We start from the raw sequence: 16792 nt of genomic DNA, 5'->3' as shown, positions 1-16792 counted from the left end.
CATGAATGGGGTCCTTTTGAATTGTTAGCGATACCAATTTATTTAGATGATGTAGAACATTGCGAAGTGCAGATACAATATTCTTACTCACAAGAGATGCTGGGAACATTTCAGTCTGGCTGTCATTTCTTGATTTCAAAAGTAGTTTTGTGTTTCCTTGTTTCTTCAACCATGCACGCTAAGGATCAGATATCACTCCTCTCCCTTTTTTCTAAAACCTGCATGGAAACCAATCTGGTCTCTCAACACCTGACCAATCATGCAAGTCTTAAATTGCATAACTCTGCAAATTAAAGGATCGGGCGATTTATTCCATCACTCCCATCTTCAGCCGTCGCCTCCTGTTTTGGTTATTAGTGTCATTGATCAAATTTTTGGCTAACACAGTTTCTATCTTACTCAAAAAAAAATTGTCAGTGAAGCTTTTTCATGTGCATGACTTGTATCAAGTGTCTGATATGTTTTCCCTCCACTGGACCATGAACAATAGCCAGCGCTGTTTGTTCTTGCTTACCTGAGGGTTTAGTCTCCACTGAGTTAAAAACGAGACCCGTCCAGTATCTGTTCTCCATCAACGTGGCTCCAGCACAGAGGAACATTGTCCGCTGCTTTTTTTAATTAAGGACCCCCGATCGACACTCTGCACCAAGTGACCCCGGCTGCTCCCAGGCTACATGTGTCCACCACTATACCCCCACTACGGATCAGTCTCAGTGAATAATCGGAGGGAAATGCTATCCTGCTATCATTAGACGGAGGAAGGATTATCTTTTGAGGAGGGGATAGGGGAATAATGTAATGTTTTCTTCTTCCTACATCTATGCTCATTCTTCCACCTTCTGCACGCTCTCCCCCTCTCTCCAACTCACTCAGACCCAGGTTATAAGAGGAAGGAGTAGTGGCTTAGTCTTTTTTCCTCTCCTGCAATGAAATCTTCCTGCTCCTCATCACCGCTGTAATAGAGTATTTTCCCAAAGCAGTTTCTTACCGCAGCAATATGCATTTCCACAAAAGACCACCTGGAACTTTTCTCCTCTTTTTGCCTCTGCTTTCTGTCAGCTGTGTCTCCAATCAAAAAACGACAGGTTTGTTGAAAATGCTTATGATGATTGTAACTCATGGGAATGCTAAATATGGGCGGTTATATGTTGTAAATTTCTCATTTCATTTGCATATTCAGTCTCATGGTGTGTAATATCCAATGCTGAGGAGCAGAAGTGTTTGGATCTGGCTGGGAACGCAACAGCTCGGCATGTTAGGGGGACTTTACAGTGTGTTCGCGGCCTGAATACAAGAGACTGCATGGAGAAAATTAAGGTACCAATAAAAATAGAGCTGGGCTTTGTTGGGCTGGTTTTAAAAAAGAGCGAGTGCCCTGCAAGTAATCGTAAAACATTTTTTGTTTGTGTCTCAGAATGGGACAGCAGATGCGGCCACCATGTTTGCAGATGACATCTATGCAGCAGGCCTTTGCCATGGGCTGGAAGTGGCAGCGGGAGAATCCCACAATGCAGTGGGTAAGTCAGTGGCTGGATCATCGGTAGCCAAATGCCAATGCCAAAAGCCAAATGTGAGTCATATTTCAGCATTTCTTCCAATTTGCTTTTCCGTGTAATCGTTCTCTGGCTCCCTCTCTCCAGATGGCATCAGCTACTATGTGGTAGCAATAGCCCGTCGCTCTTCATCTGACCTGTCTTTACTGGAGATGCACGAGCGCAGCTCCTGCCACCCAGGCATGCGCACCACAGTTGGGTGGACCGTTCCTATTGGCTATCTAGTCAATACCTCCCAGATCAGTGTGGGGGAACAGTGCAACTTCCCCCGAGGTGAGGCAGAGCTGGGGGAGAGCGCGGTGGGACGACGCAGTGCGAGGATGTATGTGTGTGTGAATTGGAAAATAAGAGGTTCTGAGGGAGGAGGGTCAATCTGTTATGGGGGACTAGGCGGTGAAAGGGCAGAGGGGGTTAGAGATAACAGGATATAGGTCATAGACCACAGCAGCATGAAAGTGAAAGTGAAACTGGTAGGAAAATGTGTATGAAATGCTGAACAGATTGCGATTTCAGGCTGCTGACAAAGTGGGACATTTTCGTGGATAACACTGATTCATCCTCTTTTCCCATAGTGAGAAAATGACAGCTGATTCATCTGTGTCACCTCAGCAGGAAAACATTCCTCCAACGCTGACTAGCATAACTATCCTATCCTGATAATGTCTTTTTCTATTAAACATTTAAAAACACAGGAAGTAATTTTATGTTAAATGATATTACCGTGATGCTAAATTTTCATGCAGCTTCTCTGACTGTTTCAGGGATGTCTCAATAATTTTCTCACAATTTTGCTCAACAACTAAAAATGCAACATTTACAAAAAAAAAAAAAAAAAAATCTGGCATGTCAAGTCTTCAGGAAGTTTAACCAAAGTTGTATTGAGAAGAACTTGTTGCCAATATTAGCCAGTGTTATCAGAATATTCCCACAGTCCTTACATCTGCTGTGACCTCAGCCATCCCAGCATAGAAGTATTACACTGTACATAATACCCCAAAAATGTGTTGTTGTTTTTTTTTTGTAACATTAGATAATTGTCAGCAACTCCAATGCAATGTGTCATGTTGTGAAATTGTTATCAGATCCATCAAGTTAATGGGAGCATGCAGTGTCGTTTAAACAATCTCGTGGCCCAAACCAAACAATAGAGTAAATGAAAATAGTCCCCCATTTGCGGCATTAATCAAACAGACATTCTAAAAATGCAGTTCATTTGCATCTACTAACATCATTAATCTGTTTTTAGCAGCCTCTTAAATCCGTCCTCCCCATTCACCCACTCCATGTTTTTCCACCAGTGGTGGGAAACTTCTTCGGTTACAGCTGTGTGCCGGGTGTCAAAGACCCCAAGCATGATCCCAGTGGGAACAACCCCAAAAACCTGTGCGAGGCTTGCATAGGAGACGAGAACGACAGACACATTTGCGCCAACAACCACAGAGAGAGGCACTACGGCGAGGCAGGAGCGCTGAGGTACCGCGTCGTCACTAAGATGGGAAAGGTGGTTCCGACATCTGCCTTTGTGTCTCTTTATATCCAGTTCAACCATTTTATCTCCGCAAGGGGGAAATAATGGCTAATTAAGTGCTGTCTGCTCTAGGAAAAAAGAAAAAAGATGATGAGAATAATAGAAAAACTGTGATAAATGGGTGAGAACCTGTCATTAAAAGATTACATGACAGGAGTGACAGACGAAAACATAATTCATTAAAAAAAGAATGCATACACATTAAAATAAGTGGACCTTAAGTAAACGATGACATACAGCAATAACTGTCAATTACGCTCATTGCATACATGGTAAAATTGTTAATAATGACATAATGTAGTTACTATATATACAGTGTATCATTGTGCTGAAGCTGGACTGTTGCAGTGGTGCGTTTGAGGTGCGCGGTCTTATCCATGACTTCCAGTGTTTCATTCTTACATCAGTGCATTCCAAAGTTGGCTTATTTTCTCACCGATTAACATTTGGATTTATTTACACACGTGCTCAGCCTGGTTGTTTATGTTTGCTGGATTTCTTTCAGGTGTGTGGCAGAGAACCTCGGCGACGTGGCCTTTGTCAAACACACGACGGTCTTTGACAACTTGGATGGTCAGTGTTGAATTTTACATAGTTTATTGTCAAATAACACTGTAACAGAGAAAGGTTAATATGTAGTCGTTAGTGGTGTGAGTGCTACTCGCTGTTGAGACACAGGATGTCAGTGTTTCGCTATGTTTACGACGGCAGCATCGCTATCGTGCAGATGGTCAGATCCACACCCAGTGGCATTACATTTGCCGCTGTCCGTCTGGCGTTTTGTCCAGCGATGGATCGCCCGAAATCCCTGTTTGCTGCATCTGCTTTGGGCAACATCCAAAATTAATGGTGAACATTATCTCAGTCATGCTTCACAAATTCTGCTGGTAGAGCCAAGAAGGAGCAGTTTGACACTGGCTCCAAAAACACTGCCGCTGTTTAACGAAGCACGCCCTTTCATATGGTTCAGATATGTCTGGAGTCGGATCAATTAACCGGGGTCAAGAAAACACAGAAAGTCCATGCTGTTGTTTGGGATCCTAGGGTGGCTTGCAGGAGGTCTACCGTTTTCATTCCACCTTATATTTGCTTAAACGGGGTTCTCTTTGCTTTTCGAGATTTTAGGTGCCCTGGTTAAAACTCAAAAATAACACAATCCTAAGAGTCAACACACTGATTTAATCTTGTGTAAGAAATCCATGTTTCAAATTGATGGTGAACTACTTGACAAATCAGGGAGTTCCCAAAATTACAAATGAGTTCTTACAAGCTAATCGGTTACTTGAAATGTTAATTGCATTCCTTTTTTTTTTTGGTCAGATGTTGAACATTTGAAAATTCTTCCATTATGACTAGAACTGCCGGCTCAGAGAAGTAAACCGATGCAACATTCTGGGAAATTCCACATTAATGTCATGTAGAGATATCAAGTAAAGCCACAAGCTCTTTGACTTAGCTTAGCACAAAGCCAGGAAAGACCATAGCCTGGGTCTGACAGTAAACAGGAAGTGCAGATGGTGCCGTAAAGACATATTGTACTTTGGTCCAGATATTTAGACTCATCATTTTAGTCTTACAAAATTTGACCGGGGCCCGATTCCAGTCACAACAATGACTAACTTCTCATCGGACCAGTGAGGTGATCTCGTAGATCAGACATTATTTTGATATGGCCCATTGGCACTCTGAAAACACAGTATTCGGTTGTTTTAACCTCTAATGACGTACACAAAAGTCAACTTGAAGTAACAAAAACAAGTAGAACAATGAATAATAGGCCCTTGAGTGCTGTTCATGAACGAAGGTGCTTTTGCAGAATGTTTAGAATAACAGTTGAGCTGGGCCAGCTGACTGCCGCAAAAAAATATCTAAAAATCAACTTAAAGGCTTGTCCAAAACAAAAGAAGATTAATGTGACGCACCTTCGCTCTGGATCTGAGCAGGAAGGAACCAGGAGTCTTGGGCTCTGGATCTGGAGATGGAGGACCTAAAGCTGCTGTGCCCTGATGGGAGTGAAGCAGGTTTGGATGAATATCAAACATGCCACCTGGCAGCCGTGCCTACCAACGCTGTGGTGGTGCGCATGGAGGACAAGTGTCGTGTCTGGAAGTTTCTGGAACGATTACAGGTGGGACATGGAAGAAAGTGCATTGGCTGCATATCTGCGAATACCTATGCATTGACTGAATCTCAATTCACATCATATATGCAATGGTATTGATCATTCCGTACACACACGCGCAAAGTGCAGGCCTCTGCACAACCTTATATGTCTTCAAGCAGTGAGCGCTGTCACACACTTCCTCCTGCAGAATGCCTTCGGTAATGCCACAGTGGGTTTCAGCCTGTTCAGCTCAGCGGGCTACGCTGAATCTGATCTGCTCTTTAGCGACATCACCCACCACCTGCAGAGAGTTGTGGGTAGCTTCGTCTCCTGGCTGGGCCACTCTTACACCACTGCGCTGCGGGCCTTTGAGTGTGAAGGTGAGAATCGTGTACACCCTTTCATGTGTGTAAAGGTGGTAATTTGTTGATCTGTTCGTAAAAGGTAAAGGAAAGCAAAAGCACAGCAAATGTATTTATATCGTACCATTTAAAGTTATGTGTGTAGGTATTGGTGTCGGTACTGTGCGTGTGTGTGCGTGCACAACCACTGCAGCTGTTCTGATTATCACGTGTTCCGTCCAACAGGCTTCTGCTGATGAAACAGGAGGAAGACATCTATCGCAGCAACTTCCAGCCCGTCTCTGTGCCTCCTCTCTGCCTTCCCTTCTTGCCATCTGTGTCCCTCTGTAACTCAGTGCCTCCATGTCACATCCATTTCCCTCTTTTGTGCTGGGTTTCTCCCTGAATACCAACCACCCGTTCTGAGTCATTATGTCTTTGTAATGATAGCCGGCAGCATAGGACTGCGGTGCGAGGGGCTTATTGCCTAAACTTTGGAAAAATATAGGTTTTGAAATTAAACAGACGGAAAACTGACGCTGCTTTGAAAAAAGTAACAAATAGTTAAGATGATGGAATGAAAATACTGTCTAATGAGTGCTATGTGTTGAGGATATTGTAGAAGTCACAGGTTGAACTCAAAACTTGCTCATAGTTGGTTTCCTGCCCTGTAGGTATGTTGGAAGATTGCTTTCTCTTGAAACTTTTGCTTTAAACCTCTTCCCACAGATTCTGCCTCTGACACTGAGCAAATGGGTGCTATTAACTTTGAGCGGGCAGGTCTCAGTTACTGTGTATTCGCGTACTTTATCTACTATTTCCCACAGCTCTTATGTCATAATTGGTAGATCGTACTGTTTGTGTGTGTGTGTGTGTGTGTGGGTGTGTGTGTGTGTGTCTGTGTGAGAGAGACATGTGTGCACATGAGTTAATATGACTATGCGGGACTGTGTTTGTGTGCCGACAGGCTTGCCACTTTCCCAAGGCTTGTTTAGCTCACAACTTTGGATCACTGCTTTCTCACGTCTGGTATCACGGGCCGAGCCATGCCAGCTTCCTGGTATCTCGTTACTGTAATTACACACTTAAGAGAAAGGGATTAGGCGATGGTGATCCGTGAGTTTTCTTTAAAAACATTTTTATTTTCAACAAGCTTTTCATAGCTTGAACTTCTCCAAATGGGCTTACTGTGACCCTTCCCTCCCATTGCTTTTTTTTTTTTTAATTATCCATGGAAACACAAAAGATGATATAGACATCTGTTGTGTTTTTTGGGGGTATGTTATGTATCTATCAAGTAGTTATGACTACTGAATATATCGGTAATATGACACTTAATTGTGAGCTTAAAATACATGGGATCATTTATTCTACCGCCATATTAAAGCAACATTATGTAGTGTTAGGTGCGAGGACATAATAATATTGTGGCTTTTTCGCAAGCGCTTTCCTCCTCTCTGAATTTCTCATGGAAATGTAAGTTGGGTTGGTGAAACCTGTCATCTGAATGTCACTAGATTCCATGGGGCTAATTGACACGCGGAGTCGTGTTGCATGGTTCGCTTAACAAGCTACAGCGGCAGACGCGGCAATAGACTCCGGCTTTGTCTAGAAATGGGTCTGCAACTGATGACTACTTCTCTGCTGGCTTAACTGCTGCAAGAATATTCTCGACAATCGCCGGTCGTTCCGTTGATAGCTGGGTTTGCACCCCCCCCCCTTGGAAAATTTGAACACTGTAAGAGTGGTAAAACACACATATCTTAAGTCATAGATTAATATCGTTTGTTTTCACAAAAGTGCTTATTAAGTTTCCCATACTTTTGCTCCAATGCATATAAAAGTTTTTCCTAAATCTTCCACTGGAATGAATCAGAACCAGACAATAGCATAGTCATTAGGATGAGTTTACCATCTCGTTTCCCTCTTTTGGCTTCTCTATAAATGCCCTGCATTGTTTTGACTGTGAGAATTCAGACTTAGCTTGTATCACTTGAATGCGGTATTAAAACCTAGTAGGAATATAATGCACATTCAAATTGGAAATTAGAAGTCAGAGTAGCATCCAGCTTCGTTGAAACTGTTAGTCCGAGATAAAGATTGCTGCACAATGTTGCTTTTGGGGCTTGTAATTAGATATTGTAAAGGGCTGAATCCTCATGGCCCCACTTGAAAAACAGACGCGTATACTGTGAAATGTATAACATACTCTCCAACGACACAATTCTGAGCTTTAATTGACATCGCCTCTGTGATTATTCTCTTTCTGCACAGTAGAGTTTAGCAATAAACTGGATTGAGTTCTCTTCTTCAGATTTCTGTTTTTGACTCCATAATAATGCAAAAGAAATAAATAAATTTTGCTTTAAAAGCAGATGTGAATATGCAAACCCAACGTCTTCCATTTGAAATAAAATGGGGTCCCATCATGTGGTTGCATTGGCTGCTTGATGCAAATACTCCCCAAGTGTGAGCAAGCGATATGATAAATGTCGCATTGATTAAGAAAAAGTTATTTTGTGCAGGTCAGCAATGGCTTTTCTACATAGCGATATCTGTTTTCATAATATGACTGTAGCTGTGGCGCTGCTTATTTTTACCGTTCAATTGTTTAAAGAGGTCTGATATAAATATGACTGTTAAGTGTGGAGCTGCGAACCTTCATTTTCTTCCAACCAATTAAACAAATAGAGATAAATAGAATAATCTCTTTCTCCCTCCTAGCCAATTTCCAATTATCCTCACAAAATATCTGTGAGAAAATTAAATTTGCTCGATGAAATCTCAGCCACTGCAACTTACAGTCTGTTTTGTTTATTCTCACTTTTTCTGCCTTGTGCACACAGATTCCCTCAGAAATTGTCCACTGTCTTCCCCTCGGATGTTTGGAAAAAAGGGAGGCAAGGACAACTGGAAGCGTTTGGACAGAGGGAGGTTAGAAAATATAGAGGTCACACACATACACGCTCATACAAACACCACCCACACACACACACACACACACACACACACAAAGCCCTCCATGGAGACATTCTGAGGTTCACCGATGCAGATAGCCAGACCACACAGGTGTGCAGGTGATGCAACAGCACATGTATGCAGACCTCGGCCGAGCATGGACAGATTGGCCTGGTTTCATCTGGTTTACATTTTTAACCCCTTAGAGAAAGTCTGTTTAGCTGCAAGCTGTCGGAGCTGCATTGCAGTACTGCTGGTGTCGGCTCTCTCACTGGACATTTTGATCAAATGCACCAATAAGACCAACCCATTCAGCCTCTTTGCAGTCTTTCAACCATCGGGAAGTCATTCAGCAGTCTTTTATTCCTCCACTTAAGATTTCGACGCTTGGATCTTTTTTGTCACCCAGCAGCTGAAAAGATTTAAGTTAGTAAATTGTAGGCATATTAAAAGGACTCAAATGCGACTTTGACTTTATTTTGTTGCCAGTGGGAATTCTTTCATCTGCTCACAGTGCATGTGCACTTGTCTGGTTTTATTCTGGTAAATTATATGGTTGTCTCAATTCAGAAAAAAGTATTTAATACTATGTCTGTCTATAGAAGGGAGTACCAGGGGAGAAAACTGTCAAAATATCCACAATTTTTTTTATTCATCTAATGGAGGATTAAATGTTGACAAAATATAATAAATTAATGTCATTATCACCATTATTAATTTTATATATGAATGATGATAATATCAAAGATTATATACATTAAATATGGGTGAGTTAATGTTTATTAATTCATTGACAATATTTTTATTGATTTATTAACTGACAATAAGAATTTAGAGCCTTTAAACTCACTGTGAAACAATGCCTGTAAGCTGAGTTTTGTTGGTGTCAAATAAAGAAAGGTAAAGAATATAAAGCAGATAAAGTAAATCTAAAGCTGAAACTCTGGAAAGTTCTCAAAAGTAACAAGTAATTTAGAAGTTCACTGTACATGTGGCCTTTATGTACATCTTATTAAATATAGATATCATCTATATTATAGCTTAATACATTTTTATTTGAAAGCAGTTGCAATATGATTTCGTGGATCGAAGACATTTCATAAATCTTTTACGGTCAAAGGAAAGCGGGGTCTCCATGGTGACGACATGTGGCTCCTCACCAGCAGATTCGTCCAACGTCGCCGCTGTTCTTCTGCCTGCAGGCGGGCAGATAGTCTGTCAGAAAAAGGAGACTTGTCACACAAATGTGTTTCATTTCCTCGGTGACATTATGTAATCTGTTTGCCATTACAGTATCTACACAGTAAATTGATCTGATAATAAATGATATTAGACACAGATTATAAAGTATTTGTGTCACACCAGTTCTTGTATGACTGCAGGCTGACTCAGTAGTTCTGCTATTGATTCAGTTTGCAGATGTGACAGGCCGAATATGTCTGAGCGGTAATAAACTGCCAGCAACAGTTCAGAAAGAAGAATATATTTCTGCAGGGAGCAATATTTTTTTGTTTTGAGTGGTTGAAAATGTAATTCCAAGTTGACAGTGAGCTGGCTGGCGAGGGTGATTCCCTCCCTTAACGTTGGCCGAGAGACGAATCCTTCCTAAAATGACTAAGTCCTTGTTTGTTGCGGAAAAAACATATTCTATGATAGGTTTTAGTCAGAAGCTTCGGTTCTGTCGTCTTGAGTGGGTGTATTTGTGTTGGCTATCAAGATTTAGGCATTTACAAGGCAGGCCCTTTACAAGCAAAAAAAGAAAATGAAAAGAAAAAGAAAAAAGAATTAGTATCATTAATTTGACTATAGAATACATCATTTATTTTTCAAAAAATAGATTTTGTATGTTCTCTGGCTAATGTACAATTCATTTTAAGCTCATTTTGTGTACTTATGGACAGTATCTTGTTTGTCCCGAAAGACATTTTCCTGAGGCTTCTTAAAAAGAATGAAGCGGATTGCTACAAAAGGAACAAAAATGTTGGCAAACCATTAAAACAAGCACTATGATAAAATAATTCAGGGGGGACAAAATAAGATTATTGTGTATTTACATTTCTTTAAGACCACCCATCAGTCATGGGCAAATACAAAAAAAAACAACAACAATAAAAAACGGAAACTCATCTGCAGATATTTCTGACCTTGTGCCGACGGATGTTTTAGATTCTTGATCTTAGGGGACAAAACAAATATAAAAGGGAATTTGCCTCACAGTTTGATTCCTACAGGAGGCCTTTCTTTGTGGAGTCTCTGTGCTCTGTGTTTGCGTTGGTTTCCTCCAGGTTCTTTGGCTTCCTTCCATATATAAATGAATGAATTTTAAAAGCCCATATATTGAATGTATCCCTTGATATGTACATCTCAGACTGCTGAAGCCTGTTATTAATTTCAGGCTGAACTCTGAGATACATTTCTGTACTGACGTGGGAATTGTTGGCCTTCTTCACCAATAAAGGCATTCTTGGTGATCATCTCCTCCATGCTGTGCAGAGAGGAGAAATGGATGTTGTGACAATGTGCGGGCTTTGTGATGAGACCAACAGATTAACGGAGCCCAGTCGGTTTTAGAAGTGTGATTTAGAAAGACACTTTTCCTATAAAATGACCAGGTGTCCCACTTTACGGTGGGCCGTGCAACCGTTTTTTTTTTTCCCTGTCCCACTTCTCTCTTGAGAAAATGTCCCACATTTTCATTGCCTCTATATTATCAACATGAAGCCACCGCAGGGCAGCTTCTTTATAACAGCAAGTACAAGAAGCAAGGGAAGGCTTTTTTTGGGTGTCACTCAAAACCGCCCTCACTGTCTCCTCTCCTCCCGACGCACCCATTTGGGGGAAAATGGCAAAACACCACAGGAGCTATGCAGTTTCAAGCTGAATATGATTCCACTACAATGAAGGAGGAGGGAGCAATCCATAATTAATCACTGGACAGCATTCATTAAGAGCATTTTTGTATAAACTGGCAAAAATGATCGCTCACATTGAATATGTATGTCCTCTACTGAACGAATGAAATATTAGTTTGATAGAAGACGGCTTATCAAGATTCAGAGTGGTGATGGGATGAAGAGAGGCTTTAGAAAAGAAATAGGACGGGATGTCAGTTTATGCAGTACAAACTGGGAAGTTTATTATTTTAAAGTAATGACTTAATGTGGAGGACTGGAAATGCCCATTAAATTAATTCTTGTCCAATATTTGCCTTTCATCGAGCTCCCGCGAGAACAACAAAAGAAACTTCATCCACATTTTGCCCACAGGATCTGAACTTTTACAGCACCTTGGAGTACAGGCTGTCGTTTGCCTTCAAACAAACACTCACATGCAGGGTGTAACACTTGTCAAAAATATTTGAAACAGTCTTTGCCTCCACACGCCCACATGAACTGCATTTACATCTCTGGCATTACTCACCCTTGTCCTTAAGTGGCAGTGTGATTCTGCAAAGGAGACATTACCCTGAGGGGATGAGGAAAAAAAGAAAAAAAAAAGACAGTGTTCTTTGAGTGCATAGTGAGCAGCACCATTGTAAATACCTCGGAATATGAGCAACAAGGACACACATGTTAAACATTAAATGATGCAAATTGGGATTTAAATGATTTCAGAAAAACACCGCAATTTCGTTCCCCCGTCTCCTCCGACAAAGGTTTTGAGAAATTTTTAAAATTCCGAGGTGATTGTTTGCAAGGAATTTACCATGACGATCACAGACTTAATAAAATGTAACTTTCGCCTCAAGGATAATTCTTAATAAGACACACACACACTGACTGATAAAATACCCTTTCTTTATGGTGATGCTGTTGCCATCAAGTATATATTTGTATTTTGTTTTGCTGCGGTGAAGGACTCCCCCTGAAGGAGTCTATCTATGAATTAATACGTAATTAGGCTTTTTTTCATTTTAATACGTGGTAGAGAACATGAGATTTTCTCAGCTAGTGCTGATTTTATGTGCAAGAGCCCTGAGGATTGAGGAGGAGTGTATAGAGATCCTCTACACTGGTCACAATGGGGGGATAATGAAAGGTAAAAATTATGGAGAAAACCCCACCGATGCTTTCTCAATCAACCTAAAACATGAACAAACAACAGGAGTGATCGCTTTCCAACCTCGCAGCGGGGACGTGCAAAGTTTTCTCCATTTACAAATCCCATTAATGACTGAGCTGAAAATCTGATAGAGCAAACAAAAAGAGATTTATCCCCAGGCTTGTTTGCAGAAAAAAGAAAACAAATGTCAACCTGTATTAGGGTTGCGTGGTTGGGTTCATGTGGCAGGCAGAGTGTCGGCGATGAACGCTCTGCTTACCGACCTACTGAACTCCGACCGCAGAGTCATCGGCCCACAGGGGTGCAATCACTGAATTTGCATCTGAAGGTCTGTTTGGAGGAACTTTATTGCCATAATTATGTTTGGATAGAACAAGCAAAAAAGAAAGCTTATTTTCAGAGCAACTATTATTTGACCTGCTTTTCAGAAAAATTAATTCAATCTAACTTTCTTTCAGGGAATAAAGTACAACTAGGAACCAATTCTAGACGAGTTGAATTACGTGTTGGTCTTTAGAATGTCACATACAACAGCGGGGGAACCGCTGTATGTTGTATACATTGGTTTTAAGCAGGCTTTGCACAGGCGATAATGCGAGATTTACTGATGAAAAGCAAGTTTCACACCGTGACGGGTGCATAAAGTGTTTGACTGCAGTATCAACAGAAGCCTATCATTTATAAGGATGTATTTTATTATCTGAGCCGGGAAGTCTTCTCAACGCTCGTCTTAATGAATGCAAATTACAGTGTCGGAATGCAAAATTGTAGGCTGGAACGTTCTTGACATACTTCTCATTCCGCTGGTCCTTGAAATTCACAATTCAAACCCATGTTGCGTCCATATTCCTGCAGCCTAAACAAAGCATGTGCTCTCAGTGAAGCTGATACAAGAATAGAAATAATGTCCCGATGATGTGAACAGCAGGACAATCTTAGTATTGTCAGAAAAACTGCATGCAAAAATGCATGTATGCAAAAATACAAAAAAACAGAACAAAACCTGTTCCTGCCGATTAAATGTTCCAACAAACTTGTGGGCGTCAATTCCAGAAAGACAAAGGATTGGGAGTCATTTCTACTTTCTTTTTTTCGGGTGTGGGGGGGGGGGAGTTGGAACATATCGTACCCAGGGGCATCTGAATTCCTAATCCCCGCCTGGCTGTTTTTCTGTGTATGATACGTGGATGCCTGTCTTCTGAGACAACGCCTTTGAATGTGTGCACACGTTTACGGCGGCGGTTTAGCCCGTGCGAATCCGTGATGACGTGTCAACTTGTGTGTCTGCGTGCGTCTTTATCTGGGCTGGCATGGGTGACAGCGCGGACAGGAGACAATTTGACCGTGGGTTGTGAGGCGAATGCGGCAGAGAAGAGAAGGATGACAGTGATGGAGAGAGAGAAGGGGGAAGAGTGACAGGTAATCCATCAGGGGTGTTACTGTCATTATTCAATTACCACCCATCCTCAGCACCCTTGATAACCTCAACACACACATGCACACAAATGCATGTACACGGTGCAAAGTTGTATTAAAGTGGCAGCTCTTCTTACACGATGTGTGTGTGTGTGTGTGGTGGGGTGAATAGGAACATGAGGCTTGGCACTGATTCCTTATATGCTTTTAGTGCAGCAGACCCTTAAATCTCCACCCGCCCCCTCTAAACTCTCATATCCCTCACATATTTGCTCCGCTTTCCAACTCCCCCCCCCGTCCTCAGCCTGCGTCCTGGAGCCGATAAGGAACACAGAATATGATTAGATACCAGTGAGCTTATCGCTTTGGTCCTATAATGCTCCGCAGATCACATTCACCGCGAGAAGTGCGCTTAGAGAGCGCAGACCTCCGCAAAGGTCCGTGTAATCGTCGCCGAGGAGGAAAAGAAAGCGAGTTAAGGGCCAGTAGAATTATCATAACGTGGAAATTGGAAAATCACACCACGGCCCACTGTCTGATAGAAATGTCAGCCTTGTGTTTGATGATGTAAATGAGATCAGCAGCAGCCTCATCTTTGAGATAAATAGAGGAGGAAGGACTTCAGTTCACAATGAATGGCAATGGAGAAATATGTCTTAACAAAAGCATGTGTTCCAAAGATGGGAATGTCAGTCAAGATCTCAAAAAACACCACAGACGTCGAAGGGGCAGCCTCCTCGGCCGGCCCGTATCAGCTCTGAGGCCGTCCGACAGGCCGATACTATATGCTTCTGTCCAACTCGAGGAGATTTTTGACATCGGAACATTCTGTTGCCCATGTGTGTGGTGGAAATCCAGCGTCAACGTCAAAAAATAGCACCCGTCATCCGTTTTCTATCTTACAACAGCAATATAAGCTGCAATATATTTTCTTTAAAACCGGTCTCCTCAGGTGCCCGAACAGATGTTATATGCCAACATTGGCTACCGGTCACCTTGTAGTAACACATATGCTGCAGGCCAGAAGTTATGTTACACAAAAGGCTGCAAGAAAAGCTTTGGCAAAATGGTTGTGACAGAGTTCACCGTCCCGCTTTTGGCTATTGAAATGCTGGGTTACTATGGAGACTCTAAGTGCAGAGTTTTGAACAAATGAGGATTTGGAAGAAAGACTAAAATGGATTTTTCTTTGAACTGCCACATTCTAATGTTCAGTTTGTCTTTGTTATTCAATGGAAGTTTGTTTTGCTATTAAGTGGGCGGCGCAGTGGTTGGCGCTTCAAATCAGACTGGACGACGCTCCTGTGTCAAGTCTCCATATTTTCCCCGTTTCTTCGACGGTTTCCCCCGACAGTCCAGAATGACGCAGTCAGTTAACTGCCAATCCTAAACAAGAGGGTGAATGGTAGGATGTCTCTGTATGTGGGTGAATTCAGCAGAAGCGTGACTGAATGAATAAATGAATCTTTTCCCCATTTGTTGTGCTGCTGGTTTTTAAGATCAGTCTGAGGTTTATCACTAATAGAACAACAGAGAATTTGCCATTTAAATGGGATAAAACACATTTGGCAAGGTCAAAACTGCAAATGCAATTATATGGAGGTCTCGATACGGCTGCCTCTATATAATTTCATCCTGTCCGAAATTTCAGTCAAAGCGACACTCGCAGTGCTAAGATTCAAGCACTGCCCTCCTGTAGGCTTAATTCAACCATCCGCTGATGAACACACACACATTCGAGAGATTTGAGCGAGTGCCCCGAGCGCTGCGGTTGCCTGCGTTTTACACACTCAGATAAACAGCAGTGTGGTGATGAAGTCAGTTCCACATTATCAGGAGCAAAAACAAGCCCTCAGCCGGTCTCGCCTTGTCCTCGGGACAGTGGGTGAGTAACTCGCACAGGCTGATAACTCCGAAAATGCCGTGAAAAATCAGCAGATTACCTTAAAAACAGGTTTGAGGTGAAAATGAAAGAAGGGGAGGCACTTCATTTCCATCTGATTTGAAATGATTCCCCCGCTGGTGACACACAAACACGAGGCCCAGCTTGAAACACGGGGTGTGAATGATAAAGCTCACAGAGAGCAGAAATGGCGGATGGAGATTTTGGCATGTGTTGAAAAGGAAAAATTCTTTTCTTCTTTTCACCGACAGAAGTCTATTTGTTCTGGTTACGTTTATTGTGATGTCTCAAAGCCCGTGGACCTGACTCCATCTCAGCATCCAGTTGGCGTGTGTGTGTGTGTGTGTGTGAAATAGGTGAAACATTTTTGAGAAGGTAAGCATCTTTTTGACTCTGGTGTTAAAAATCTGGAAAAATAAAAAAAAAAAAAAAAAAAAATCAATCTTCAGGTCATCTTTAAGCCAAGCTTTTTTTTCAGTGGAAGTTGTCAAAAAAAAAAAAAAAACACATTTAATGAAAACTTAACCTCATGTATACTCAACACACACACACACACACACACACGGTGTGTGTCCTTATGTATTCCAGATTGGCCACCGTTAATGTACAGGAAGACGTGGATGTAATTGAGCACTAGGTGGCGCTGTCTTCAAACTAGAACAGGCGTCATGGGGACGATTCTGGAGAGAATCATGCTGACTTCTTCTCACGGATCTATTCTTACGTTCAATCTTCTCCTGTCCCTGTTTATTATTGTACTATACAAAAAAAAAATCCACTCATGCCGTTTTGTCTTCATCCTCTCTGCCTCCAGTTGTCCCATCTCTCCTGTCCAGATTCCTTCTTTATTGTTTCTTATCCATCTCTTGTTGTCATTCCCTTTCCCTCAGCCCACCTTTTTTACCCCACTTACTGTATTTTCCACCT

At 41.8% G+C, this 16792-nt stretch overlaps 1 protein-coding gene across 1 annotated transcript; it reads left to right on the top strand.

Annotated features, from left to right (window-relative positions):
- The first annotated feature begins 997 nt into the window (after positions 1-997).
- otomp (otolith matrix protein) lies at positions 998-6646 on the top strand. Its single transcript, XM_086145955.1, has 10 exons — positions 998-1085; positions 1181-1317; positions 1415-1517; positions 1641-1826; positions 2852-3026; positions 3587-3654; positions 5025-5209; positions 5394-5565; positions 6256-6320; positions 6494-6646. The coding sequence occupies exons 1-10, from the start codon at positions 998-1000 to the stop codon at positions 6644-6646; spliced, it is 1332 nt and encodes a 443-aa protein (XP_086002081.1).
- Positions 6647-16792: the final 10146 nt, after the last annotated feature.

Source organism: Fistularia commersonii, chromosome 1 (genome assembly GCF_037954325.1).
Source record: "Fistularia commersonii isolate RoL2024-O1a breed Wild chromosome 1, RoL_Fcom_v1.0, whole genome shotgun sequence".
Classification (NCBI taxonomy): domain Eukaryota; kingdom Metazoa; phylum Chordata; class Actinopteri; order Syngnathiformes; family Fistulariidae; genus Fistularia; species Fistularia commersonii.
This window is presented reverse-complemented; position numbering and strand designations above follow the sequence as displayed.